The sequence below is a fragment of the Equus quagga genome, chromosome 20 (assembly GCF_021613505.1).
Source record: "Equus quagga isolate Etosha38 chromosome 20, UCLA_HA_Equagga_1.0, whole genome shotgun sequence".
NCBI classification, from domain to species: Eukaryota; Metazoa; Chordata; class Mammalia; order Perissodactyla; family Equidae; genus Equus; species Equus quagga.
The window spans coordinates 379,412-406,837 of NC_060286.1; the positions used below are offsets into that span (position 1 = coordinate 379,412).

Consider the following 27,426-nt stretch of genomic DNA (forward strand, 5'->3'; position numbering starts at 1 on the left):
AGAAGTGAGCCAAGCTTTTTTTTACCTCAAGATTTTTGCACTTGCTGTTTCTGGTGTTTGGTAGGTTCTCCAGTTTGTTGTGTGGTTGTCTCCTTATCTCCGAAATCTATTCTAAATTAGTTCTTCTCACTTCTCACTTACTCTATAACATCATCATTTTTTATTTCCATTATAGTTCAGTATTTATTACACTTGGAAAAAAATTTTTTATCTCCTCACCAGATCATACCCTTGCTACCTCACTCACTGAAAGAATGAATGAAATAGCTCTCTCCTTTTATACCCGGAGGTCCCTAATAGCACTGTATTAAACCTAGGCTCTCTGTGTTATATCCATAGGCCATGGGAGCTATTTTGAGTGGGTGCACATTCCCTATTTCACTCTCATCTCGGTTTACTAGTCTTTTGTGGTTCTAGGACTGCGGTGACTTCAGAATACCAAGACCTCTCGGGGAACTACCAGTATAACAGCGCCCTGCTTTACCCAGTCCGACCTGCAGGGGACGGTGTGGCCGGAGGCCTCCCTCGGTGCATGCCGGCGCCCTAGGTGAACCGAGTCACAGCAGTGGGAGAAGTGGGGTAGGGAGGCGGGGCCAACAGGAAGGGGCGGGCGCGCCCTGAGCCCGCCCCCAGGGAGGTGCTCCTCCCTCGCCCCGCCCCTCGCCCCGCCCGGGCGGCCATGGCCATTCCCGGCATCCCCTATGAGCGGCGGCTTCTCATCATGGCGGACCCTAGAGATAAGGCGCTCCAGGACTACCGCAAGAAGCTGCTGGAGCACAAGGAGATCGACGGCCGTCTCAAGGAGTGTGAGTGCACCTTTCTTTCCACGTCCTCTCGTACCTGGGCCCGCCTCTGTGTCCGACAGAGCAGAGGCCTGTGGCCGAGCCTGGCAACCGGGCCCCGGAGATGGGAAGGCCTCGGTCCAGGGACTTCGCGCTTTGTCATCCGGCCCTGAGCTTAGGGAGCAGCGCCTGTTTGGCGTGGAAATGGCCGGTTCTCGACCGGGTGACGGAGAGAACGTCCCCACTTCTGAGGTGAAAGTGGAAGGGGATAGAAGAGGAGCGGGGAAGAAGTGGGCCAGGGATGTTTTGCGGCGCAAGGAGGGCAGTGTTGGTGGAGCCCAGGACCGGAGACGGGGAGATGCTGGAGTCAGGGAAGCTCCGGCGAGAGAGGGCGCTCGGGGAGCAGCCTTGGTGGTGGAGTGGGGAGCCGGACGCGGAGCTCTCGAGAGGAGTCCGTCGGGCATAAAAAGCCTCCTCGTCTTTGCTCGTGTTTTGAGTTGTCCTCCAGTTTCCCTTTCAAGTACTTTCAAGTACAAGTTTCCCTTACCTCCTGAGCTAAAAGGGCACATACGTTTTTTCATAGTGCGCCTTCACTGAAAAGGCTGAGGAGTTGAATTAAATGAAGGAAGACCGTAACTATTTAATTCCGGACAACTGCACCTGTTGACCTTATTTAGGGTGGAAAGCCAGAGAGTAATAATCCATGTGGGTAGGTGAAGAGGTGAGGAAGATTCTAACTCGTTTGTCATTCCGATTTGTAGTCGAAAATCCGAAAGTGTCAGAGTGTCAATATCTGTTAAGTGTGTAACCTAAAATGTGCTAAACAAGTAAGTACTGCTGATCGGAAAAATAAAAATACAGTGCTTTCTCTGTAACATTTCGTTTTTAAACGTATCGCCCATAAATGGCCTTATTTCTTTTCTGGTTTGATACAGTGGATATAAAATGTATGTTAAATGAAAGACTTAAGTGAGACTTAGTGACTTAAATTTACTAAGGTTATTGTTTAGCTAAAATGTATAAATTATATTTTTCAGTAAGGGAACAATTGAAAGAACTTACCAAGCAGTATGAAAAGTCTGAGAATGATTTGAAGGCCCTACAAAGTGTTGGACAGGTAAGTAATGGAGTAGGGGGTTGTTGGGGCTATGGGAATTTGCTTTTGTTTTTGAGCTGCTGGCAAAAAGTAATTTTTATTTTTCTTTCCTAGATTGTGGGTGAAGTACTGAAGCAATTAACTGAAGAAAAATGTAAGTGGATTAGATTGTTAGTAAAGAAAAAAAGAGCGGACTCTCCCCCCACCAACTTTTGAAATGCTTATTATTTTAATGACATCAATGAAGGTAGATAATATTCTTGCATAGAGTAGGTTTTCCTTCAACTGTTGTCTTCTTGGAGGGGAGAAATAAAATTGAACTTGCTATTGATGTGAGTATACTTACTTTTTACTTTCTATTTTTCAATTTATTCTTTCATTTTCTTTCTCTAGTCATTGTGAAAGCTACAAATGGACCAAGATATGTTGTGGGTTGTCGTCGACAGGTAACGCTTTACATTTGTATACTGCTTTATAGTTGACAAAAACACTTTCACATAAATTATTTAATTCTTGAGGTGAGCAGGTCAGGCATTATGCCCATAACTCCCAAAGGTGGTTTGGGATGTGGTCAGATGTAGCTCATTATTAGCAAAGTGTGAACTCATACCATGGGCTTTGACTTCTGGTATTTTCTACTTTCTGCTGTATTGCCTTGCCTCAGTCAGCTCCACACTCTTAGAAATTGAAGAATTTTACAACTAGAAAATGGATTATTTTATTTTAATGTCTTTTTTTGAAGAGAACTAAAAGTATGAGACTTTATGAATTAACTTTTGCTTTATATTTAAATATTCAGAAACGTTACTTAGAGACTTTACTATAGCCTAAGTTGATTTTGTATGAGTTTGTTTAGATTAGAATAGACAAATTGAAATAACTCTGAATTTCATTTTGCAGTCATGAAAAACACCAACAGATGGCTTCAGATCATTCAGTAGCTTCTGAAGTCAATGTATGCACTCCCTATTCTTTAGGAGATCTGTTTAGATAGAGCAATTTTATAACTTCATTGGCAGACCTTTCTCTATTGGCTATATCGGATTAAAGTTTTAAAACATTGGTATAACATGACTGTAGAATGGAATTTACAGGGACAAAAGGTAATCTTAGGATTTTGCCTAGCATGTAAGTGGGGTGACATTTTCTAAATCAAAATATTAGATACCTAGTGTGACAAAGGTTTTTTTTTTTTTCTTTTCTTTTGAGAAAGATTAGCCCTGAGCTAACATTAGCCACCAGTCCTCCTCTTTTTGCTGAGGAAGACCGGCCATGAGCTAACATCCATGCCTATCTCCCTCTACTTTATGTGTGGGATGCCTGCCACAACATGGCTTGATAAGCGAGGCTATATCCGCACCCGGGATCCGAACCGGTGAACCCCAGGCCACCAAGAATCGGAACGTGCGAACTTAACCACTGGGCCGGCCCTGACAAAGGGTCTTTTATGTCCCTTTCAGGGCTCTCTGTATGCCAAAACTTGGCATTTCTAAGATAGTTCATAGTTTCAAGTACTGCATTTACTGACTTTTTTTTTTTTAGCTTAATCCGTTATATTAAACCTAGTATTTTGCCTGTCTCTGCTTCATTTTCATTGGCACTAAATCCTAATCTTAGAGCTTTTTGCAAAATCCTGTGAAAAGTAGTCACTAATTTGTATGATTCTGAAATTGTATTGGCAAGCAGTTTTTTTAAACTGTCAAAAGGTAATGTTACTTTTGAAAAGTAACATCCTCAGTGTGAGGTGAATCTGTTGGATAGAGTCTATCCAGTTCCAGCTAAATAAATTACCCTCCCTAACTATGCCAATAAATTGCTTGGTATGATTTAACCTAATATAAAATGTACTTAGCTCAGTGTCTGTGAGGTACCAAAGGCATGAATGATGGTTACTGGGGTTTGTTTTGTTTTGCTTTTAGCATTTTAATGACAATCTTTTAAGGGGAAACAGTGCATTTCCACCTTTTCTTCTATACAGTAGTCTGCTCTTAACCACTGGGCGGGCGTATGTTGCAAGACTCCCAGTGGATACCTGAAACCACAGATAGTACCAAGCCCCATGTATACTATGTTTTTTCCTATACATATGTATTTGAAGTGTGACAGCAAAACTAGCATGAATTTCTTTTTTCTTCATGACAATTTCATGGATAGAAGATTTACCTTTACTGTAGATCTTAGCAATCTCAGCATATGATTTTTTCTTTCCTTATTAAGTCAAGAATTTTTACCTTTTCACTTAAAGGAAGAACTTTACGGCTTCCCTTTGGCATATCCGAATTGCCAGCATCACTACTTTTGTACTTTGGGGCCTTTATTAAGTAAGCTAAGCGTTACTTGAACACAAGCACTGCGATACCACAACAGTTGACAGTTGGTCTGATAACCGAGACACCTACTAAGTGACTAATAGGCAGGTAGTTTATACAGCTGGATATGCTAGACAAAGGGGTGATTCACTTTCTGGGCAGGACGGATTGGATGGGGCGAGATTTCATCATGCCACTCAGAAAGGCACGCAACTTAAAACTTCTGAATTGTTTGTTTCTGGGATTTTCCATTTAATCTTCTCCGACCATGATTGACTGTGGATAACTGAAACCACAGAAAGGAAAACCCAGGATAGGGAGAGACTACTGTAAAAGTAACACATTCTTCCCCAAAGCTGTAGTTTTTAAAGTAAATCTGATGAGCACACCTTTAAAATCCTTCCCTTTCCTTCCCCCCAAACGTTCACTTACAGATTTCTATGTAGATACTTTGGTACCAATTGCCACAGTCACTGTTTTGCAGTGCCTGAATCAAAATAAGGAGCAAAACTATGTTAAATAGAGAGCCTTTGAAAGTAAGTTATCAATGTCCATTCCTTCTTCGAAAACAAGGCCATTGTCACCTCAAACTTTGTGTATTAGTGATCTCACATTTCACACTGAGATTGCACAAAGGGGCATTCTTTTAAGGGGCAGATGGAAATAACTTTATTACTTTTATAAGCCCTTCTGTTGGCATAGTGTTTATAGTCTAATATTAGTCTTCTCTGAGGGGTAAAAATGATTATTTGGCTTCTAAATATTATGCTCTTCTTAGAGTATTATTCCCCTTTTAAAGTACTTATGACACCTTTTGTTTTACAAAATTAGCTTGACAAAAGTAAGCTGAAGCCAGGAACAAGAGTTGCTTTGGATATGACTACACTAACTATCATGAGGTAGGTTTCTTATTCTTTTTAGTTTACCTTTTATTTTCACAGAGGGATGATTTTATCCAATTATATGCTTCTTGAGATAACTGAGTATTTTGCCACTTTTTCCCTTTTACTAATTTCTAATTAATTTAAACATGTTTTATAAGATTATCTGCAGATACTTGCATAAGAAAGTCGTTTATACTCATCTCTAGGCTGAGAGAAAATACAGCTTTTAAAAGAAAAATACATACCTTATCATTACAGATATTTGCCAAGAGAGGTGGATCCACTGGTTTATAACATGTCTCATGAGGACCCTGGGAATGTTTCTTATTCTGAGATTGGAGGGCTATCAGAACAGATTCGGGAATTAAGAGAGGTTGGTGTGTATACTTTGTTCTCTGAATTTACTAATAAATAGTACTGGTTTTAAGATGCCTGAAGAGAGAAAGAAGATGAAAATTACTCTTTGCCCAAATAGTGGTTACTGAATATTATACCTTCAATGTCCTTGCTGAGAGAAGAATAGCACTGAATTTGTAGCTATGAAAATTATAGTGTTCGTTAACGTGGAGATAATTTGGTGTTAGAAGAATCCTGCCTTTTTGTGATAAAGAAGGAAAAACAGCTAAGAACAAATGATTTAATCCGATGCCCATGCTATCTGTGGTTTTGATTATCAAGGTAGATTACTTGGGTCAGAGCACATTTGGATAACGTGTGTAATGTAGTTTTTCCCACAACCTCATTAATGTTAGCTTCCCACTCTTACAGTAGAGTAGGTTACCTGTGCCTTAAATATTTTATTTGATAAAGCTATTTGCTGTCATTTAATAAAATATTGGCTTTAGAGTGGATTAAACCTTCTAAGCTCTTAGATGTGAAGAATCAAATCAGGATTGCCTTGCGTCACAGCACAGGTAGCTTTTTGACAATTCTCTTTAAAGGAAACTACGTTGTCCTATTGATTTCATCCTAGTTTAGGATGGAAGTATTTAGGAATGAATGAGGATAGTCGCATCACATAGTTACTTCAGCTGGTTTAAGCCCTAAGCCAGTAGTTTTCAGACTTCAGCGCATTCAATTTTCTGGAACTCTTAGTAAAGATGGAGATTTCTAGGCCTCTCTGCATGATTTTGATGCAGTAGTTTTGGGCTGGGACACAAGAATTAGCATTTAAACAACCATTCCACGTGATTATGAAACCTAATTGTTTTGTGACCATACTTGAGAAAGTACTGGTCTAAGCATAAATAAAAGCCTATTCTGGGGCTGGCCCGGTGGCACAGCAGTTAAGTTCACGCGTTCTGCCTCTCAGCGGCCCAGAGTCCACCAGTTCAGATTCCGGGTGTGGACATGGCACTGCTTGGCAAAAGCCATGCTGTGGTAGGTGTCCCATGTATAAAGTAGAGGAAGATGGGCATGGATGTGAGCTCAGCAAAAAGAGGAGGATTGGCAGTAGTTAGCTCAGGGCTAATCTTCCTCGGAAAAAAAAAAAAAGCCTATTCTTCTCAACTTTGTAGTAGTGAAAGGGCAACAGAAGAAGAACAAGTGATTCATGGAACTGTGAAATCTAGTTTTTCACAATGATTTGTTGCATCAACCATAGGAGCAGAAAGAATCTCTCACACACACCCAAACAAACACGCTTTCACGTGCAATACCCTTTTTGATCGGCAGACACTTCAAAATATTGCTTTCTCACGCTTTTGGCTTGTCTTAATCACACCTTGTGGGCACAACTGTTATAGAAGTTTGTCTCTTAAGATACTGGTATTGTAAAGAGTTTAAGTTGGGCAGTCACACCCTCAGTTTTTCTATTCTGCAGTTTTCTTTCCTTAAATCAGTAGGACATTGAGAGCAGAATATATGGTTCTTTTAAGGCTGCTATGGCAAAATGCCTACATATGGAAATTTTGTATAGCTTTCTCTTAGTGGCAATTATAGCTTACCAAATTTCCCTGTCGTGTAATTATTTTGTTTTGTATTCCCACACGCAAAATGGTCTAGATCTTTTGTTTTTGTTTTTTTTAAACTGATTTTTTGTAGAGTAATTTTTTCATTGAGGCATAATTTATATTCAGTAAAATGCACAGATTTTAAATGTACAATTCAGATATATTTTGACAGATTATATGTTTGTGTAACTCACTCTAGTCAAGTGTGTGATTTGTTAAAATAATTCCACACTTTTTAAGTAGTTTTTAAGAAATTATTTAAAATTTTTTAGATTTAAGAGATATCCTAAACCTACCTGAAGAAAAACCTGTAATATAAATGGTTTTACACAGATGGAATTCTAGATCCATTGTGAATTATGATTTATATACATAACCTTGTTGATATTTTACTTAAAATATTTGAAAGTGTCACAACCTTTACTAACTTTTTGAGAAACGTGCAACTTCTTTTCTAGGTGATAGAATTACCTCTTACAAACCCAGAATTATTCCAGCGTGTAGGAATAATACCTCCAAAAGGCTGTTTGTTATATGGACCACCAGGTTGGTATTGAATTTATGTCTTCCCCGCTAATGAATGAATGAATGAAGGGGAAAAAAATACGATGAAAATTTAACGTGGGCAATTCCAACCTCTAGCCTGCTCAGAGTAAAAGAGAGTTAGGAGATGTGTGTCTGTTCTCTCAGGCATGCTTAGTCCTCTTGTGCCTCATAGTATATATATCTTAACATGCCCTGTGATTCTAGTGCACTGGTTCTCACAGTGTGGTTCACAGACCTCTGGGTGTCCTTGAGACACTTTAGGGAGTCTGCAAGGTCAAAGCTTACTTTCATAATACTAGGTGTTAGTTGCCTTTTTCACTGCATTGACATCTGTGTTGTTGGTGCGCGAGTAATGTGGGTACACCTGCTCATGCCATAGCATTAATCAGTTAAATCAGTGGCATTAAGGGTACTAGGAGTCACTGTGTTCTCAACCATCCACACTTGCAGTATTAAAAAAAAAAAATTTCAGTTTCACCTTAAACTGTTCTTGGTGAAGCAGTAAAAATTATTAACTTTATTAAATCTTGATCCTTGAATAATGTCTGTTGTATTCTGTGTGATGAATGTATAAAGTACTTTTGTTGCATACTGAATAGGATAGTTTTCTCTAGGAAGAGCACTTGCGTAGTTGGGTTGCCAGCTGAATTAGCTGATTTTCACAGAATACCATTTTCACTTGAAAGGATAATTTACAGACAGTCTATGGTTATCATTACTGGTTATTGGCTGTTCAGCCTGGTTATTGGTTATCTGGCACACATTTTTTCAAAAATGGATGAAGTTAGCCTGTCATGTTAAAGACAACAACTGAGACCATCTATAGCCAGTGATAAAATTTGAGGTTTCAAATGAAAATTAGAATTTTTGAAAAGTTACATTTGGTACTGTGAGCTTCATAGCTTTCTAATACATTAAAACTTAAAAGACTTTTGTGATGAGATTGGTGATAATATTGACAAACATGATTTTTTAATATTGTATAACGAGAAATGCTGACGTCTGGAGGATTTATGTAAGTCACTGAACCAGTAGTTTCCAAACAACCAATACTTGGTATTACAATGTCACGCATAGATAAAAGATCCAATCAGCATGCAGGATAGACCAGTGAATTTTAATGTGACGGAACTTTCCATCATAATCTGTAAGTGGGGTTTGACATATTTCTAAAGTTATGTATTCAATGTGCTTATAATAAACTTACAAGGGATATTTGGTGTAAAATTTAAAATTTTAATATTGAGAGTAGAAGTGTTCTGGAATTTTAAATGGAGATTCTATTTCGGATTTACCTTCTATTTTGCAAATTTACTAGCCAGAGGAGTACATTCTTAAAAGGTTTTTGAAAATTTGTTTTACTTTTCATCTAAGTAGGACTTCTTTTGTCATTTCTAGGTACAGGAAAGACGCTCTTGGCACGAGCTGTTGCTAGCCAACTGGACTGCAATTTCTTAAAGGTAAAGGGAAGATTCTTTTCTGTAGTTGTTGAAATTAAATTTTGACTTGTCTTATATTTACCTTAATGTTTTCCTTTAATCAGGTTGTATCTAGTTCTATTGTAGACAAGTACATTGGTGAAAGTGCTCGTTTGATCAGAGAAATGTTTAATTATGCCAGAGACCATCAGCCATGCATCATTTTTATGGATGAAATAGATGCTATTGGTAAGAATAACACCTTTCAAATTTTATTTTGAACTTTTCTTCAAAGTGTTAGGAAATTTTTTAAAAACCTAAGAGAACCTTACTCCCCTCTTTTCACCTCTAATTGCAAATTGTGTAAAGTAGCAAAATGAATTGCATATTATTTTTAAAAGATTCTTAAGAAAATTTAATAGTGTTTTTTAAATTGAGGTCATAATAGTTTATAACATTGTGAAATTTCAGTTGTACAACATTATTTGTCAGTCACCTCCTATATCTGTCCTTTTACGTGTTATGTCCACTCCCAACCCCCTTCCCCTCTCTTAACCACTAACCTGTTTTGTTTGTTCATGTGTTTGTTTATCTTCTACGTATGAGTGAAATCGTATGGTATTTATCTTTCTCTGTCTGGCTTATTTCCCTTAACATAATAGCCTCAAGGTCCATCCATGTTGTTGCACATATGACAATTTTATCTTTTTTTATGGCTGAGTAGTATCCCATTATATATATATATATACCACATCTATATCCAATCATCAGTCGATGGGCATTTGGGTTGCTTCCACATCTTGGCTATTGTGAATAATGCTGCATTGAACATGGGGGTGCATAAGTCTCTTTGAATTGTTGATTTCAAGTTCTTTGGATAAATCCCCAGTAGTGGGATAGCTGAGACATATGGTATTTTTATTTTAATTTTTTTTGGTGAGGAAAATTGATGCCAGTCTTCCTCTTTTTGCTTGAGGAAGATTGTCGCTGAGCTAACATCTGTGCCAGTCCTCCTCTGTTTTGTATAAGGGATGCCACCACATAGGGACTTGATGAGCGGTGTGTAGCTCAATGCCCAGGATCCGAACCTGGGCTTCTGAAGTGGAGCGTGCAACTTAACCACTATGCCACCGGGCCAGCCCTATTTTAGTTTTTTGAGAAATCTACATGCTGTTTTCCATAGTGGCTGCACCAGTTTGCGTTGCCACCAGCAATGTATGAGGGTTCCTTTTTCTCCACACCCTCTCCAACATTTGTTGTTTTTTGTCTTGGTGATTATAGCCCTGCTGACAAGTGTAAGGTGATATCTCATTGTGGTTTTGATTTGCATTTCCCTGATGATTAGTGATGTTGAACATCTTTTCATGTGTCTGTTGGCCATCTGTATACCTTTTTTTGAAAAATGTCTGTTCATATCCTCTGCCCATTTTTTGATTCGGTTGTTTGCTTTTTGTTGAGTTGTGTGAGTTCTTTATATGTTTGGGAGATTAACCCCTTGTCAGATAGACGATTTGCAACTATTTTCTCCAAGTTGGTGGGTTGTCTTTTCGTTTTGTTCCTGGTTTCCTTTGCCTTGCAGAAGATCTTTAGTCTGATGAAGTCCCATTTGTTTTATATTTTTCCTTTTGTTTCTCTTGCCTGAATAGACATGATATTTGAAAAGATTCTTCTAAAACTGATGTGAAAGAGTGTACTGCCTATATTTTCTTCTAGGAGTTTTATTGTTTTGCATCTTACCTTCAAATCTTTAATCCATTTTGAGTTAATTTTTGTGTGTGGTGTAAGATAATGGTCTACTTTCATTCTTTTGTGTGTGGCTGTCCAGTGTTCCCAACACCATTTATTGAAGAGATTTACCTTTCTCCATTGGATGTTCTTAGCTCCTTTGTCGAAGATCAGCTGTCCGTAGATGTGTGGGTTTATTATTGGACTCTCAATCCTGTTCCATTGATCTGTGTGTGTGCTTTTGTACCAGTACCACACCTTTTTTTTTTTTTTAACTTTGTATTGAGATTATGATAGTTTACAACCTTGTGAAATTTTAGTTGTACACTATTGTTTGTCAGTCGTGTTGTAGGTGCACTTCACCCTTTGTGCCCACCCTCCAACACCCCCTCCTTTCTCCCAGTAACCACTAATCTGTGCTTTTTGTCTACATGTTTAACTTCCACATATGAGTGGAGTCATACAGAGATTGTCTTTATCTGGCTTATTTCACTTAACGTAATACCCTCAAGGTCAGTCCATGTTGTTCTGAATGGTACGATTTTATCCTTTTTTATGGCTGAGTAGTATTCTGTTGTGTATATATATGTATATATATATGTATATATATATGCACACACACCATATCTTCTTTTCCAGTCACCAGCTGATGGGCACTTAGGTTGCTTCCATGTCTTGGGTGTTGTAAATAATGCTGCAATGAACATAGGGGTGCATGGGACTTTTGGAACTGCTGATTTCAAGTTCTTTGGATACATACCCAGTAGTTGGATGGCTGGGTCATATGGTATTTCTATATTTAATTTTTAGAGAAATCTCCATACAGTTTTCCATAGTGGCTGCGCCAGTTTGCATTCCCAACAGCAGTGTATGAGGGTTCCTTTTTCTCCACAACCTCTCTAACATTTGTTATTTTTTGTTTTGGTTATTTTAGCCATTCTAACGGGTGTAAGGTGGTATCTTATGTAGTTTTGATTTGCATTTCCCTGATGATCAGTGATGATGAGCATCTTTTCATGTGCCTGTTGGCCATCCATATATCTACTTTGGAGAAGTGTCTGTTCATGTCCTCTGCCCATGTTTTGATCGGGTTGATTGATTTTTTTGTTGTTGAGTTGTGTGAGTTCTTTATATAATATGGAGATTAACCCTTTGTTGGATATATGACTTGCAAATATTTTTTCCCAGTTAGTGGGTTGTTTTTTTGTTTCAGTACTGTTTTCCCTTGCCATGAAGAAGCTCTTTAGTCTGATGAAGTCCCATTTGTTTATTTTTTCTATTGTTTCCCTTGTCTGAGAAGACATGGTGTGCGAAAAGATCCTTTTAATACTGATATCAAAGAGTGTACTGCCTATATTTTCTTCTGGAAGCCTTATGGTTTCAGGTCTTACCTTTAGGTCTTTGATCCATATTGAGTTTATTTTTGTGAATGGTGAAAAAGAATGGTCAATTTTCATTCTTTTACATGTGACTGTCTAGTTTTCCCAGCACCATTTGTTGAAGAGACTTTCTTTTCTCCATGGTAGGCCCTCAGCTCCTTTGTTGAAGATTAGCTGTCCACAGATGTGTGGTTTTGTTTCTGGGCTTTCAAGTCTGTTCCATTGATCTGTGCACCTGTTTTTGTACCAGTACCATGCTGTTTTGATTACTGTAGCTTTGTAGTATGTTTTAAAGTCAGGGATTATGATGCCTCCAGCCTTGTTCTTTTTTCTCAGGATTTCTTTAGCACTTCGGAGTCTTTTGTTGCCCCATATGAATTTTAGGATTTTTTTTGTTCTATTTCAGTGAAGAGTGTTATTGGGATTCTGATTGGGATTGTATTGAATCTGTAGATTGCTTTAGGTAGTATGGATGTTTTGACTGTTTATTCTTCCAATCCATGTGCATGGAATGTCTTTCCATCTCTTTATGTGGTCATCAGTTTCTTTCAGGAAAGTCTTGTAGTTGTCGTTGTATACGTCTTTCACTTCCATGGTTAAATTTACCCCAAGGTATTTTATTCTTTTTGTTGCATTTGTGAATGGCATTGTGTTCTTGAGCTCTTTTTCTGTTAGTTCGTTGTTAGAATATAGAAATGCTACTGATTTATGTATGTTGGTTTTATACCCTGCAACTTTGCTGTAGCTGTTAATTATTTCTAATAGTTTTCCAATGGATTCTTTGGGGTTTTCTATATATAAGATCATGTCGTCTGCAAACAGTGAAAGTTTCACTTCTTTCCTCCCTATTTGGATTCCTTTTATTTCTTTTTCCTGCCGAATTGCTCTGGCCAACACCTCGAGTACTATGTTGAAGAAGAGTGGTGAGAGTGGACACCCTTCTCTTGTTCCTCTTGTCAGGGGCATGGCGCTCAGTTTTTGCCCATTGAGAATGATGTTGGCTGGTGCGTTCGTCATATATGGACTTTATTATGTTGAGGGAATTTCCTTCTATCCCCATTTTGTTGAGAGTTTTTTTATCATAAATGGCTGTTGGATCTTGTCAAATGCTTTCTCTGCATCTTTGGAGATGATCATGTGGTTTTTATTCCTCAATTTGTTGATGTGGTGTATCACGTTGATTGATTTGCGGATGTTGAACCATCCCTGTGTCCCTGGTATGAATCCCACTTGATCGTGATGTATGATCCTTTTGATGTATTGATGAATTCGGGTTGTCAAAATTTTGTTGAGACTTTCTTCATCTATGTTCATCAGCAATATTGGCTTGTAGTTCTCCTTTTTTGTGTTGGCCTTGTCAGGCTTTGGTATCAGAGTGATGTTGGCCTTGTATAATGTGTTAGGAAGTGTTCCATCTTCCCTAGTGTTTTGGAATAGCTTGAAAAGGATTGGTATGAAATCCTCTCTGAAAGTTTGGTAGAATTCCCCAGGAAAGCCATCTGCTCTTGGGGTTTTATTCTTTGCGATGCTTTTGATTGCTGCTTTAATCTCTTTCCTTGTGATTGGTCTGTTCAGATTGTCTGCTTCTTCTTGGCTTAGCTTTGGGAGGTTGTAAGAGTCTAAGAATTTATCCATTTCCTCTAGAATATCCATTTTGTTGGCATATAGTTTTTTGTAGTATTCTCTTCTATTCCGCCGTATTTCTGTGGAGTCTATTGTTATTTCTCATGTTTCATTTCTGATTTTGTTTATTCGAGCTTTCTCTCTCTTTTTCTTTGTAAGTCTGGCTAGGGGTTTGTCAATTTTATCTTCTCAAAGAACCAGCTGTTTGCTTCATTGATCCTTTCTACTACCTTTTTTGTTTCAATAGCATTTATTTCTGCTCTGATTTTTGTTATTTCTCTCCTGCTGTCTTTGGGCTTTGTTTGTTGTTGTTTTTCTAATTCAGTTAGGTGTAGTTTGAGATTGTATATTTGGGATTTTTTTTGTTTGTTAAGGTGTGCCTGTATTGCGATGAATTTCCCTCTTAATACAGGTTTTGCTGTATCCCATATGAGTTGCTATGGCATGTTATCATTTTCGTTTGTCTCCAGGTAGTTTTTGATTTCTCCTTTAATTTCTTCAATGATCCATTGCTTCTTCAATGGCATGTTGTTTAGTCTCCACATCTTTGTTCCTTTCTCAGCTTTTTTCTTACAATTAATTTCTAGCTTTATAGCATTATGATCAGAGAAGATGCTTGTTATTATTTCAATTTTTTTAAGTTTATAGAGGCTTGCCTTGTTTCCCAACATATGGGCTATCCTTGAGAATGTTCCATACGCACTTGAGAAGAATGTGTATTCTGCTGTTTTTGAATGGAGTGTTCTATATATGTCTATTAAGTCCAACTGTTTTATCTTTTTGTTTAATTCCACTGTTTCTTTGTTGATTTTCTGTCTTGATGATCTGTCCAATGATGTGAGTGGGGTGTTGAGGTCCCCTACTATTATTGTGTTATTTTCGATAGCTTCTTTTAGATTTGTTAATAATTGCATTATGAATGTTGGTGCTCCTGTGTTGGGTGCATAGATATTTATAAGCGTTATTTCTTCTTGCTGTAGTGTCCCTTTCATCAGTATATATTACCACTCTTTACCTGCCTCATCTTGAAGTCTACTTTGTGTGATATAAGGATTGCAACATCTGCTTTCTTTTGTTTACCATTAGCTTGGAGTATCGTCTTCCACCCCATCACTCTGAGCCTGTGTTTGTCCTTGGAGCTGAGGTGTGTTTCCTGGAGGCAACAAATTGTTGGATCTTGTTCTTAAATCCATTTTGCCACTCTGTGTCTTTTTATTGGAGAGTTCAATACGTTTACATTGAGGGTGATTATTGATGCATGAGGGCTTAATGCTGTCATTATATCACTCGTTTTCTGGTTTTCCTGCATTTCCTTTGTTTCTCATCCTGTGTGTTTTGGTCTAACCATTGAATTCTGCAGTTTTTTATGCTGTGTTTCTTAGTTTTTTCCTTATTTATTTTTTGTGTCTCTGTTCTGCTTTTTGGTTTAGTGGCTACCCTGAAGTTTGTATTCAGAATTTCATGCATAACATAGTCTATTTTCTGATGGCCTCTTATTGTCTTACTCTAAACTGATTCAGTCTCTTTCCTCCTCCCCTCCCAAGTTATTATTGTCATCTCTTGTTCCAAGTTGTGTTGCAAGTTTGTGGTTAAAATGACAAGATTATCTTTGTTTTTCGTGTTTTCCTTCCCTTTAGCCTAATCCTATGGTTGAATATTTGCTATCCTATGCTGATTACATCTATATGTCTCCCTACTCTGTGTTTTGTGACCCCTTTCTCCCTTTTTTCTTTTTTCAGATATGAGGGCCTGCTTGAGGATTTCTTGTAGGGGGTGTCTTGTGGCTGTGAACTCCCTTAGCTTTTGTTTGTCTCGGAAAGACTTGATTTTTCCCTCATATCTGAAGGATACTTCTGCTGGATAGAGTGTTCTTGGCTGAAGATTTTTATCTTTTAAAGTTTTGAATATGTCATTCCATTCTCTCCTAGCTTGTAACGTTTCTGTAGAGAAATCTGCAGAATGTCTGATAGGGGTTCCTTTGTAGGTTATTTTCTTCTGCCTTGCTGCCCTGAGTATTCTTTCTCATTCATTTTTGCCAGTTTTACTACTATATGCTTTGCAGTAGATCTTTGTACATTGTCAAATCTAGGACATCTGAAATCTTCCTCCACACACATTTCCCTCTCATTCCCTAGATTTGGAAAGTTCTCTGCTATTATTTGAACACACTTTCTGCTCCCTTCTCCTCCTCTTCACCTTCTGGGATACCTATAATTCTTAGGCTGCATTTCCTCATTGAGTTGGATATTTCTCAGAGACTTTCTTCATTTCTTTTTAGTCTTAGTTCTCTCTCCTCCTCTGTCTGGAGCAATTGAACATGTCTGTCTTTGATTATGCTGATTCGCTCCTCTATGGTGTCCACATGAGCTTTCAGGGAATCTGTATTTTGTTTTATCTCTTCCATTATGTCTTCCATCTGTAGTATTTCTGTTGATTCTTCTTTATAGTTTCAATCTCCTGTGAAGTAGCTCCTGAACTCATTGTTTCTCTATATTCACTTTTACCTTATTGAGTTTTTTGATGATAGCTATTCTGAATTCATTGTCATTTAAATTACTTATTTCAGAGTCCTCAGGACACAATTCTGGGTATTTATTTTTTTCTCTCTGGTCTGGAGTTTTGATGAACTGCCTGATGCTGGAAGAACGGGCTTTTCCCATTGTGATATTATTCGGTTGCAGTTGCAGCCTGTCACCACTGGATGGGAGTGGATAGCCGCATATTCTGAGCCCTCTGCCTTCAGCTGAGATGGGGCGCTGCGCTGCAGGTGCAGAAGGGCACTTTCTCCTGCATACAGTCCTTGGTTTCCCGATCAGCTCTTGCTATCTTGTCTCCTGCGATCATGGCTTGATGAGGTCACCCCTGCAAAAGCTTTCGCCCCATTGGAGGGCTTCCCTCTAGGCTGCCAGGTGCCTGGGGAGTCCTGGGTGATCCTGAGGACATGCGACTCCTCTCCCGCTGCCTCCCTCATGGAGCCTCCTGTGGCAGTGATCCCAGTCTTTAGGGGAGGGAGCGAAGTTCTCTCTTACCCAGTTACAGCTCCTCTGAAGGGAGCTCTAGCCTCTCTGCCCTCCGTCGTTTGGCTGCTGTGACTCTTCGAGGATTCCTATGCTATTAGGTTATTTTTTGTTGGAATATGGTTGCTCCTTTTTGTTGTATGTTGGAGAGGAGAGAGTCACGGGCAAGCTCACTCTGCCATGATAGTGACGTCACTTGAGTACCATACTGCTCTGAGTACTATAGTTTTGTAGTATATTTTGAAGTCAGGATTCTGATGCCTCCAACTTTTTTCTTTTTTCTTAGGATTGCTTTAGGCATTCAGAGTCCCTTGTTGCACCATATGAATTTTAGGATTCTTTGCTCTATTTCCGAGAAGAATGTCACTGGGATTTTGATTGGGATTCCATTGAATCTGTAGATTGCTTTAGATAGTGTGGACGTTTTAAGTATGTTTATTCTTCCAATCTCTGTGCATGGAATATCTTTGCATTTCTTTATGTCATCATCAATTTCTTTTAATACTGACTTATTTCAGTGTTTACATCTTTCACTTCCTTGGTTAAATTTATTCCTAGAAATTTTATTCTTTTTGTTGTGATTGTAAATGGGATTGTATTCTTGAGTTCTCTTTCTGTTAGTTCGTTATTAGAGTATAGAAAGCCAACTGATCTTTGCAAGTTGATTTTGTACCTTGCAATTTTGCTATAGTTGATTATTTCTAATAGTTTTCCAATGCATTCTTTAAGGGTTTCTATATATAAAATCATGTCGTCTGCACTCAGTAAGAGTTTTACTTCTTCCTTGCCAACTGGGATACTTTATCTTTCTTTTTCTTGCCTAATTGCTGTGTCCCAAATCTTCAGCTCTATGTTGAATAAGAGTGGGGAGAGTGGGGACCCTTGTCTTGTTCCTCTTCTCAGAGGCTTTTCAGTTTTTCACTGTTGAGTATGATGTTGGCTGTGGGTTTGTTTTATATGGCCTTTATTATGTTTAGGTACTTTCCTTCTATACCCGTTTTATTGAGAGTTTTTTTTATCATAAATGGTTGTTGGATCTTGTCAAATGCTTTCTCTGCATCTATGGAGATGATCATGTGGTTTTTATTCCTCATTTTGTTGATGTGTATCACATTGATTGATTTGCTGATGTTGAACCATTCCTGCATCCCTGGTATAAATCCTACTTGATCATGGTTTATGATCCTTTAATGTCTTGCTTTATTCAGTTTGCCAATATTTAGTTGAGGATTTTTGCATCTATGTTCATCAGTGATATTGGCCTGTAATTTTCCTTTAAAGAAAATGTAATGAATTTTAATGAAAACTGTTGACATAGATAAAATGAGAAACATTATACCAAAATCAATTCTAACTTTGTCAGTATAATTCTTATTATTGACTGTTTGTCTTAATGTTTTCAACCCCATAATATGATGTGAAACTATCATATTCTGTTTTCTTAAATAATGATTGTACAGGAAAAGAGAATGCATGTGAATTTCCCTATCTATTATTTTAGGTGGTCGTCGGTTTTCTGAGGGTACTTCGGCTGATAGAGAGATTCAGAGAACTTTAATGGAGGTAGGAGTTGGTAAAGGACGTTTAAATGATAAACTGAACATTGGGTATTTGAAAGTCAAGTCAAGAATAAATACACTTTATTTCAAGTGTGAAATTTGAAACTATTGACAGTAATGAACACATTTCTGTATCACATTCTCTCGTAAGAAAATGACTACTGGAAAATAATAGGTTTTTCCACAAAATTCAATTTGATAGACATCTGTACTATTGTATGCTTTTTGAGCAGATCAGCCATTCAGATATTTAAATTGTATATTGTACTTCTTATTGTGAATGTGATTTTGTGCTAGATTTATTAAAAGATGTGAATAACAGACAAGACTGGTGGCAATAAGTGAGTTATAATTACATATGAGGTTGCTCTGAAAGTTACTAGCTCTTTCATCTCTTTATTGCTGAGAGTGAGAGGAAACTAAAATAGTTTTGATAGTTGAAGAAAATGGATGATAGGATATTAGACTGTACATAGTCTTTCTCCACTTTTCCTTTCCATTCTCTAAATTCTGTGAAAAGGATGGCAAGATCCCAAATACCTTTTCGTACTTCTACAAATAGAAACTAAGTAGGATAGGTAATGCAGTGTCAAATTCTGTCTCATTGATGGTATTTGAAAATGACGTTTCATAAATTATACTGAGCTCAGAAGATATACAGTGTTTAAAAATTAATTGTAGAGTCTCTTAGAAACTTTAACTGTAGTATTTTAAAACAACACGGATACTAATTTTATTCATGTAACTGATATGTTGTCAACTAAGAGATATTTTGGGAAAGAAATAGAAATATTGTCAGGCTAGCTGTATTTTAAAGAGTTTTTTGAATCCAGCTAGGTTTTTCAACATTTGTTCATGAAAACTTTAGGAATCAAAGGAAATATGTTTAGTGTCTCATTTTTTCTATGTATAGTAAATTATTTGAAAATATATTTAAGGGGTTTGTTACCAAATTTGTAGGAAAATCATTCCATCCGGTTATCCTAATATAAGTTTTATGTCTGGCATACCATAAGCACTTTATACATTAGATTTTATTGTTAGTTGTTTTTTTGAAAATAACTGGATGAAAAATATTTGAACATTGGAATTCATCTCTACATAGTTTAGTTCTGTAATTCTTGACTATCAGATGGAAGCCATTAGAATTATTAAAACTACCTGATAGCTATAAAAAATACATACTTAAATAATTTATCTTGGAACTTTGAGGATGGAACATATATTCCTTTATATAAGAGAAAGAAAAAAATAGGATTCCATCAAGTGATCATTCTGAAGACCCCATATCTATCTGTAGGCAATACATTTCAAGATATTAGGCGTATAAAAGGTGTGTGCTATCTATTTTTTTTTTTATTAATGTTATGATAGATTACAACCTTGTGAGATTTCAGTTGTACATTATTGTTAGTCATGTTGTGGGTACACCTCTTCCCCCTTTGTGCTAGCTATTTTTTAATGGTTGGGATGTTTTGTAAAATCTGTGATTTTCATTTACAAACATATTCTTAGTTGCTGAATCAAATGGATGGATTTGATACTCTACATAGAGTTAAAATGATCATGGCTACAAACCGTCCAGATACACTGGATCCTGCTTTGCTTCGTCCAGGAAGATTAGATAGGAAAATACGTGAGTTAAGGCTCTGTGCTTGCTGTCCATTTCCTTTTGTGTATGGCCGTTTCTCTTCCCATACCTCCTCTTCACCCCCTACTTTATTTAAAAAACAAAAAACTTGAATGCAAAAGAATTTGTTGTAATTTCTTATTTTCAGATATTGATTTGCCAAACGAGCAAGCAAGATTAGATATATTGAAAATCCATGCAGGTCCCATTACAAAGCATGGTGAAATAGGTAAGGAAATAAGTTATTTTGTATATGTTTACATTTGGTAAGTGAAGCAAAATGCTATTGGATATCACTGATAGCCTACCAAATCTGGTTTTAAATTCAGCTAATGTTTTTTGAGCATCTCCTATATGCTAGGAATTGTTTTAAGTGCTGGGATTATAGCAATGAAGAAAACAGACCAATTCTTGCCTTTACTGAACTTCCTTACATTCTTGTCAAGAAAGACAAATAAAGTAAGTAAGATATATAGTATATTAATGGTGAAAAGTGCTATGGAGAAAAATAAAACAAGAGAAGGGGAGTTGATAATGCTAGGAGCAAGCATGAATATATACATTTTTAAATGGAGGCTGGGAGGGGGAAACACAGGGAAGGCCCTACCAAGTTTATATTTAAGCAGTGACCTGCGGAGGTGAAGCAACTAGATGGGGATATTTGGGTGAAAATCATGCAGCAGGAGCAGCAAGTAAGAAGGCTTTGAAGCAGGTGCATGCCTGGAACATTCTAGGAGCAGCAAGAAGCCAACATGTCTGTGGCAGAGTAAACAGAGTAGTAGTAGCAAGTGAAATCATAGATGTAATTGGGAGCAGATTGTGTAGAACCTTATTGAGGCCATTGTGTAAGAATTTTGGCTTTTATTTTTAGTAATATGGATGCCATTGGAGGAGTGTGAGCAGAGGAATTTGCTTTTTTTAATTTTTTAACTTTTTATTATAAAAAATTAAAAATACATAAAAGTAGAGATAAAAGTATAATGAAATTCCATCCCCAGGTACTCATCTCCCAGCTTCAATAATTATTAAGTCTTGGCCAATCTTATTTCAACTGTAATCTGTCCCACCTCCTACCTTCCCTCTGGATTTTTTAAAAGGAAATCCCAGATATTATCATCATTTCATCTGAAAATATTTCAAAATTCACTGCTGTTAAATAAGATCATTCTGGCTGCATGTAGAAGGACAAGGATAGAAACAAGAGGATCAGGTAGGAGGTTATTTCAGTAATCCAGGCAAAAGATGATGGTGGCTTGGTCCAGGATGGTACTAAAGTTTTTTAAAATAATGAGATTCTGGATATATTTTGAAAATAGAAGTAACAAGACTTGCTAGTGAATTGGATGTGAGGTGTGAGCTAAACAGAAGGACCAGGGAAGACTTAAGCTTTTGACTCATGTACCTGGAAGGATAGAGTTGCCATCAATAAAATGGGGGAAGACTGGAAAGATAAGGTTTTAAAGGTAGAATAAGGAATTCAATTCTGGATATATTAAGTTTGAGATGCCAATTAGATATCCAAATAGAGGTGTTGATTAGTAATTCTGTATGCATCCATAGCTCATTGGGGTGGTCTATGCTAGAGATACAAATGTAGATAATAGCAACATAAAAATGGTTTTTAAAGTTTTGAGATTAGATAAGATTCCTGACAAAGTGAAGCTAGATAGAGAAGAGTTTCAAAAACTGAGCTAACTCCAACATTAAGAAGAACCATCAAAGGAGGCAGGGAGGTATAGTCACAGAATTAGGAGTAAAACCAGGAGCTGTGGTGTCCTGGAAGATAAACGAAGAAATTGTTATAAGGAAGACTGATTTCCTGTCACATGCTGACGATGTGTGAGATAAGAAGAGTTCTGAGAATGGACTTTTGGATACACTATGTGAAGATCATTGGTGACCTTATCAGAAGTAATTTCTTTGAAGCAGTGGAGGTGAAAGCCTACTTCAAATGGGTTTCAGAGAGATTGGGAGGAAAGGTATTGGGTTTAGACATTTCTCTCAAGGAGTTCTGCAGCAAAAGGGAGAAGAGAAGAAATGGAGCTGTAGTGGAAATGGAGATGAGGATTGGGGAAGTTTTCTATAAGATAGAAGAACTTACAGCACTTTTTTTATGCTGATGGGAATGGTCTAGGAATGAGAGAGAAATTGATAATGAACTTTCTTTGAAGAAGGGTTGGCCTTGTCTATGAGCATCGACTTTTCATTTATGAGAATAGGAGGGAAGGCAGAATATATAGATGCTGATGATGACATGTCAAATGGCAGGAACTTGTAGAATTTTTCTTCTGCATGCTTTTATTTTCTCAGTGAAATAGGAAGCAAGTTCAGAGTGAAGATGGGGAAAGTATTGTTAGAGATTTGAGGACAGAGAAGTTATAAAATAATTACCTATAGAAGAGAGAGACTGGACTAGGGTGGAGGCCAGCAAACCCTGGCTTATGGGCCCAATTCTGTCTTCCTTTTGTTTTTGTAAATAAAGTTTTGTTGTAACACAACCACTCACATTCATTTCTGTATTGTCTGGGACTGTTTTCACTGCAAGAATAAAAATGAGTAGTGGTTTTTTTTTTTGGAGGAAGATCAGCCCTGAGCTAAAATCTGCTGCCAATCCTCCTCTTTTTTCTGAGGAAGACTGGCCCTGAGCTTACATCTGTGCCCATCTTCCTCTACTTTATATGTGGGACACTTACCACAGCATGGGTTGCCAAGTGGTGCCATGTCCACACCCGGCATCCGAACTGGCGAACCCCGGGCCGCTGAAGCAGAACATGCGAACTTAACCAATGCGCCACCAGGCCGGCCCCAGAAATAAGGAGTTTTGACAGAGACCATATGGCCTGCAAAACCTAAAATAATTACTATCTGGCCCCTTACAGAAAGTTTGCTGACCTCTGAACTAAGGGAATCTAGTATAATTGCTGAGCAGCTTTAAAAATCCTTTAGAAGTTAGTGGTCCAAAATAATTACAATAGTTGATTGTTGCCTCTCACAAACTTTCTCATTGCTCATTGAAAGAGTTTGAGCTGGAAAGATTGAGCTAAACTAAGGATATCAATTTCTAGGGTTCTCCCAATACTGAGTGCTTACTAGGCGCCAGATACTGTGCTAACCTTGGGAGTCTCTTTTTCAGGAAGCTTAGAATGATCTTGAACCTGAATGAAGAATAATTAATGAATATCTGTATGATTTCAATGGAGATTGACATATTCTAGATTGCCTGACAAAGGATGTCTCATCAGAGTTATTCACATTGTGGTAGCCTGTGCTGTTTCCTATTTCTCTCCTTTTTCTATATCAAGTCCATAACTGCTCCCCCATACCAATAGCTCTTCATGTCATGTCTGAGCTGTGGATGGAAAGGTCACTTAAATATTGCTTTTATCATAGATCTGATACCTCACTATTTGGACCTTACACAGAACCCAGAAAAGCTAACCAATGCTTGTTGTAGCGTTTAAAAATTCCATATGATAAAATTATGTCTGATGACTATTTGGCTTGTGTGATTAAGTTCCATTGTGGTTACAGTTGGTTTTGAGTGTTCTAGATTTATTCAGATTAAAGATTTGCTTATAGTTCTAAGAGTCATAGCTTGACAGATATCTGAAGTTCACATGTGTATAACTTCACTGCATAGAAACAGGTTAAAATGTTTTCAGATCTTCATGATATTTCTTGGTTTTAAAGTTTCAGAACTGTTTATTTCTGCTTGGTGCTGGTTTATTTAACAGAAGCATAGTTTTTGATTGTTAATATTGTGTAATCTTAACAGAGATGATGCCTAGCTGATCAAATTCAAAGCAAGCTCTTCAGTTCAGATTTTCCATATGGGCATAAATCAACAAAAGGTCTAGGGGCCAGCCCCATGGCTGAGTGGTTAAGTTCAAGCACTCCACTTCGGCAGCCCAGGGTTTTGCCGGTTCAAATCCTAGGCACGGACATGGCATTGCTCATCAAGCCATGCTGAGGCGGCATCCCACATGCCACAACTAGAAGGACCCAGAACTAAAAATACACAACTATGTACAGGGGGGCTTTGGGGAGAAAAAGGAAAAATAAAAATCTTTTTTTTTTTTTTGAGGAAGATTAGCCCTGAGCTAACTGCTGCCAAGCCTCCTCTTTTTGCTGAGGAAGACTGGCCGTGAGCTAACATCCATGCCCATCCTCCTCCACTTTATATGTGGGACGCCTACCACAGCATGGTGGGCAAGCGGTGCCTTGTCTGCACCCGGGATCTGAACCGGCAAATCCTGAGCCGTTGGGAAGCGGAACGTGTGCACTTAACTGCTGAACCACAGGACTAGCCCTGGAAAAATAAAAATCTTAAAAAAAAAAAAGAAAGAAAAAGAAAAGGTCTATTTTTTTTTTTTAATAATTTTCAGTACTTTTTCCTAAACAGATTATGAAGCAATTGTGAAGCTTTCAGATGGCTTTAATGGAGCAGACCTGAGAAATGTTTGTACTGAAGCAGGTAAGGGTTTAAAGAACAGTTTTGCTATTGCTGTTGATGTTTAATTTGCTAAAAATGTATTTGGGTTTGTCCAAAAGCAGAGCCTGAGCTTTGCAAGGATTTGGGTACTTGCTTTTGGGGAAATTGTTTCCAAGAAGCAGGAGAGAACAGGGCAAGTGAGATGGGAAGAAGGAAAGCTATTATGAAGGTCCACCCTTGAAGTAGCTGCTTTAGGCAAGGGAGGCTTGGTTCTGTTGAGACCTCAGAGAGATGTACTGAATGCCTTCCAGGATTACCCAGCTGAAATAAGGGAGACTAGAGCATTTATTTTCCAACTGTCATCCCCATTGGATGAGATTTGCCCTTTGGGATGTTGACTCCTGTATTTCTGGATGCCTTAGGGCAGAATGTGAAAAGATATGCATGTGATAGGATACTGGCCTGTAAGTTAAGTCTTGACTGTACAGAATTATCTGCCACGCCCATGGCTGAGATCAGACTGGGCCAGCACCACAGGTATCTGCTGCAAAATGGATGACGTACTTTCTGATAGTAGTCTGTCGGCAATAAGCTTTGAAAGATTCATTTATGAATTTTGTGATTGTGCAACTTGTGTAAAATGTGGTAGTTTTTAAAGATAGTTTTCTCTGTGGATTGTGTGATCCTATTTTTATTTCTGGTATCAAGTGGCTTTAAAACCCTACATAGACTCATTTAGTCTTTGTCCTCCACACAGAATCTTAAAATTGAAAAAATTAATTTCTGCAGTAGTTTTTATAGTTACTGACTTTTAGGTTGCAGATGAACAGTTTTATTTAAGTATTACAATATGTGAATTCCTCTTGTTTTCATATCACCATTGGCCTTATTTTAACGTTTCTTAGATATTCAATAGACAGTGTTTAAAGAGGCTACTCAGGCATGGCTTTTCCATAGGAATATCTTCGTGAGTGTACTGTGGCTCAGTATCTGGATCAAAGATCTGCAGCTCTAGAAACTCTCAGTGGGAATCAGAGTAAATCATGCTCAGAAAGACTTATTAGTAAGCAAAAATATTAAGACATAAACTATCATGTGGCTTGCACTACTGGGAGTAACTTATGACATTCTCCTTCCAAAAATCTACACTGGACCAAATCATTATCAGAAGATTGCTGTGGTGAAATTGGAATGCAAACAAAAGTAGTGTCATAACCTTAAGGACTGATACCATCAAATTATGATATTCTCTTTTTTCTCACATATTTTAAAAAATTCATTTTCAATTATTTCCAATAAAGAGCTATGACTTCTGTGTGAATTAAAACTTTAGCTTTTTACCTGGGTGGAACATTCACATCTGGAGACGTACTGAAATTCTTTGGTTTTCTTTTTATTAGACTTCAAGCCTTTTTTGTGAATATATCTTTGTGTAAGTTGAAATACACTTGATTCAGTTATAGTTGTCTTTTCCGTTCAAATTCTGAAATTATCATCCTTTTTGGATTAGAATGTATCTCAGATTCACTCATTCACTAAATAATGATTTGAAAGTAGTCATATGCACAAGTTTTGGAAAAGTAACTTACCTAATTTAGTTGTAGCCTTCACTATTGAAAAATTAGTCTTTTCCATTCACCAGATTTCTGAGAACATAAAGTGGCTATTTCTAAGACTCTTTATATAGAAATCTTGAAAGGAAAGATAGGAAGTAACCCATGAAATCTTCTATTTCAACCCACTCATTTTATGTAGGGGAAAATTCAATATAAGCAGATCGTCAATGAAAATATTAATAGATTTCAATTATTAGATAGTGATACCATACCAGCTTTAGTTTATCATGAAATTAGGATTGTCTCAAAATCTGCGACCCATATCCATGACACAACTGATGTTAAAAAAAAAAAATACAAACAAAAAATTTTTACTCCTTTTAAAGTAGTATTTGACAAGTAACTAGTGAAACACTTGAGAGAAAAAATTGAATTGTGATACTTGAATAAGGAAGTCATATAAAAATATCAATTTGTACATATGTAAGGTAAATTTTAACATGTAAATAATGGCACTGAAATTTGGTAAAGCCCAGTGTTGGCTTTTTAAATTTCTTATTTTCTAAGCTTTGGATTATTAATAAGAAATGGCTGTCAAAATTACTGGAAGTGTTTTTGTGTTTTCCCAAACTGTACACGTGCTACCTCTTTCCAGGGAATTGCTGCCTGTAGAGTTAAGAAACCATTGCTTCAAATGTGTATGTTTTGTTGATAGTTGCATTTTGTTTTGTTGTTTCAAGATGCCATTGGATACGGGAACTGTGTGAGCTGGATTGTAAATATTCAGATAATTATCTCATTGTTTTCTGCTTTCAGTTTGGGAAATATTGCTCAGTATAGCTATGGAAATTTATTGAACAATGATAGTGATTTTAACAAATTAAAACGACTGTCTCAGAAGTAGTAAATCTAGGCTCCTTCACCTTGACTCCATAGAATTACATTATTTAGTTTTCTTAACAATAAATAATTCACATATCATATGTAACAGTCATGTTGTTTTATTCTCCACAGGCATGTTTGCAATTCGTGCTGATCATGATTTTGTAGTACAGGAAGACTTCATGAAAGCAGTCAGGAAAGTGGCTGATTCTAAGAAGCTAGAGTCTAAACTGGACTACAAACCTGTGTAATTTACTGTAAGGTTTTTGAAAGCTGCATGACAGACATTGGCTTAATGTAAAAATAAAGCTAAGGAAAATAATGTATGTGTTGGCAACGATCTCATTAAAAGCTAATGAATAAAAATATGTGTAAATAACATCATAAGAAGCAGTAATTCAATAATTCTGCTTTTAAGATTGGTACAGAAGAAATTTGTAAATGTTGCATTTATTGCAGCAGAAGTTATAAGAGTATGTTGAAGCTTTTCGTATTTGCTGTGTGAGCATTTTGTAAAACATTGAAAATGGTTTGAGATAGTAGTACAAAAGAGCATTTCATATGACTTATTTTATATCATTTGTTTTCCTTATCCTAAAAAGTTGAATAAAATCTGTTTGATTCAGTTCTCCTGCA

General features: G+C 37.3%; 1 protein-coding gene across 1 annotated transcript; it reads left to right on the plus strand.

Annotated features, from left to right (window-relative positions):
• The first annotated feature begins 679 nt into the window (after window positions 1-679).
• On the plus strand, window positions 680-27,426 carry PSMC6 (proteasome 26S subunit, ATPase 6). Its single transcript, XM_046647576.1, has 14 exons — window positions 680-806; window positions 1,820-1,899; window positions 1,993-2,032; window positions 2,272-2,324; window positions 5,019-5,086; window positions 5,330-5,444; window positions 7,482-7,569; window positions 8,968-9,029; window positions 9,113-9,236; window positions 18,233-18,294; window positions 19,806-19,926; window positions 20,069-20,149; window positions 24,323-24,394; window positions 26,923-27,426. Exons 1-14 carry the CDS (start codon window positions 680-682, stop codon window positions 27,039-27,041), a joined length of 1,212 nt encoding a protein of 403 aa, XP_046503532.1. The 3' UTR covers window positions 27,042-27,426.

Bases quoted from the DNA above. Each gene is read 5' to 3' on its own strand.
- PSMC6 (XM_046647576.1), top strand. From the start codon at position 680: ATGGCCATTCCCGGCATCCCCTATGAGCGGCGGCTTCTCATCATGGCG. The intron at 807-1,819 runs GTGAGTGCACCT...TATATTTTTCAG, and splicing joins CGACGGCCGTCTCAAGGAGT to TAAGGGAACAATTGAAAGAA. The intron at 20,150-24,322 runs GTAAGGAAATAA...TTTCCTAAACAG, and splicing joins TACAAAGCATGGTGAAATAG to ATTATGAAGCAATTGTGAAG.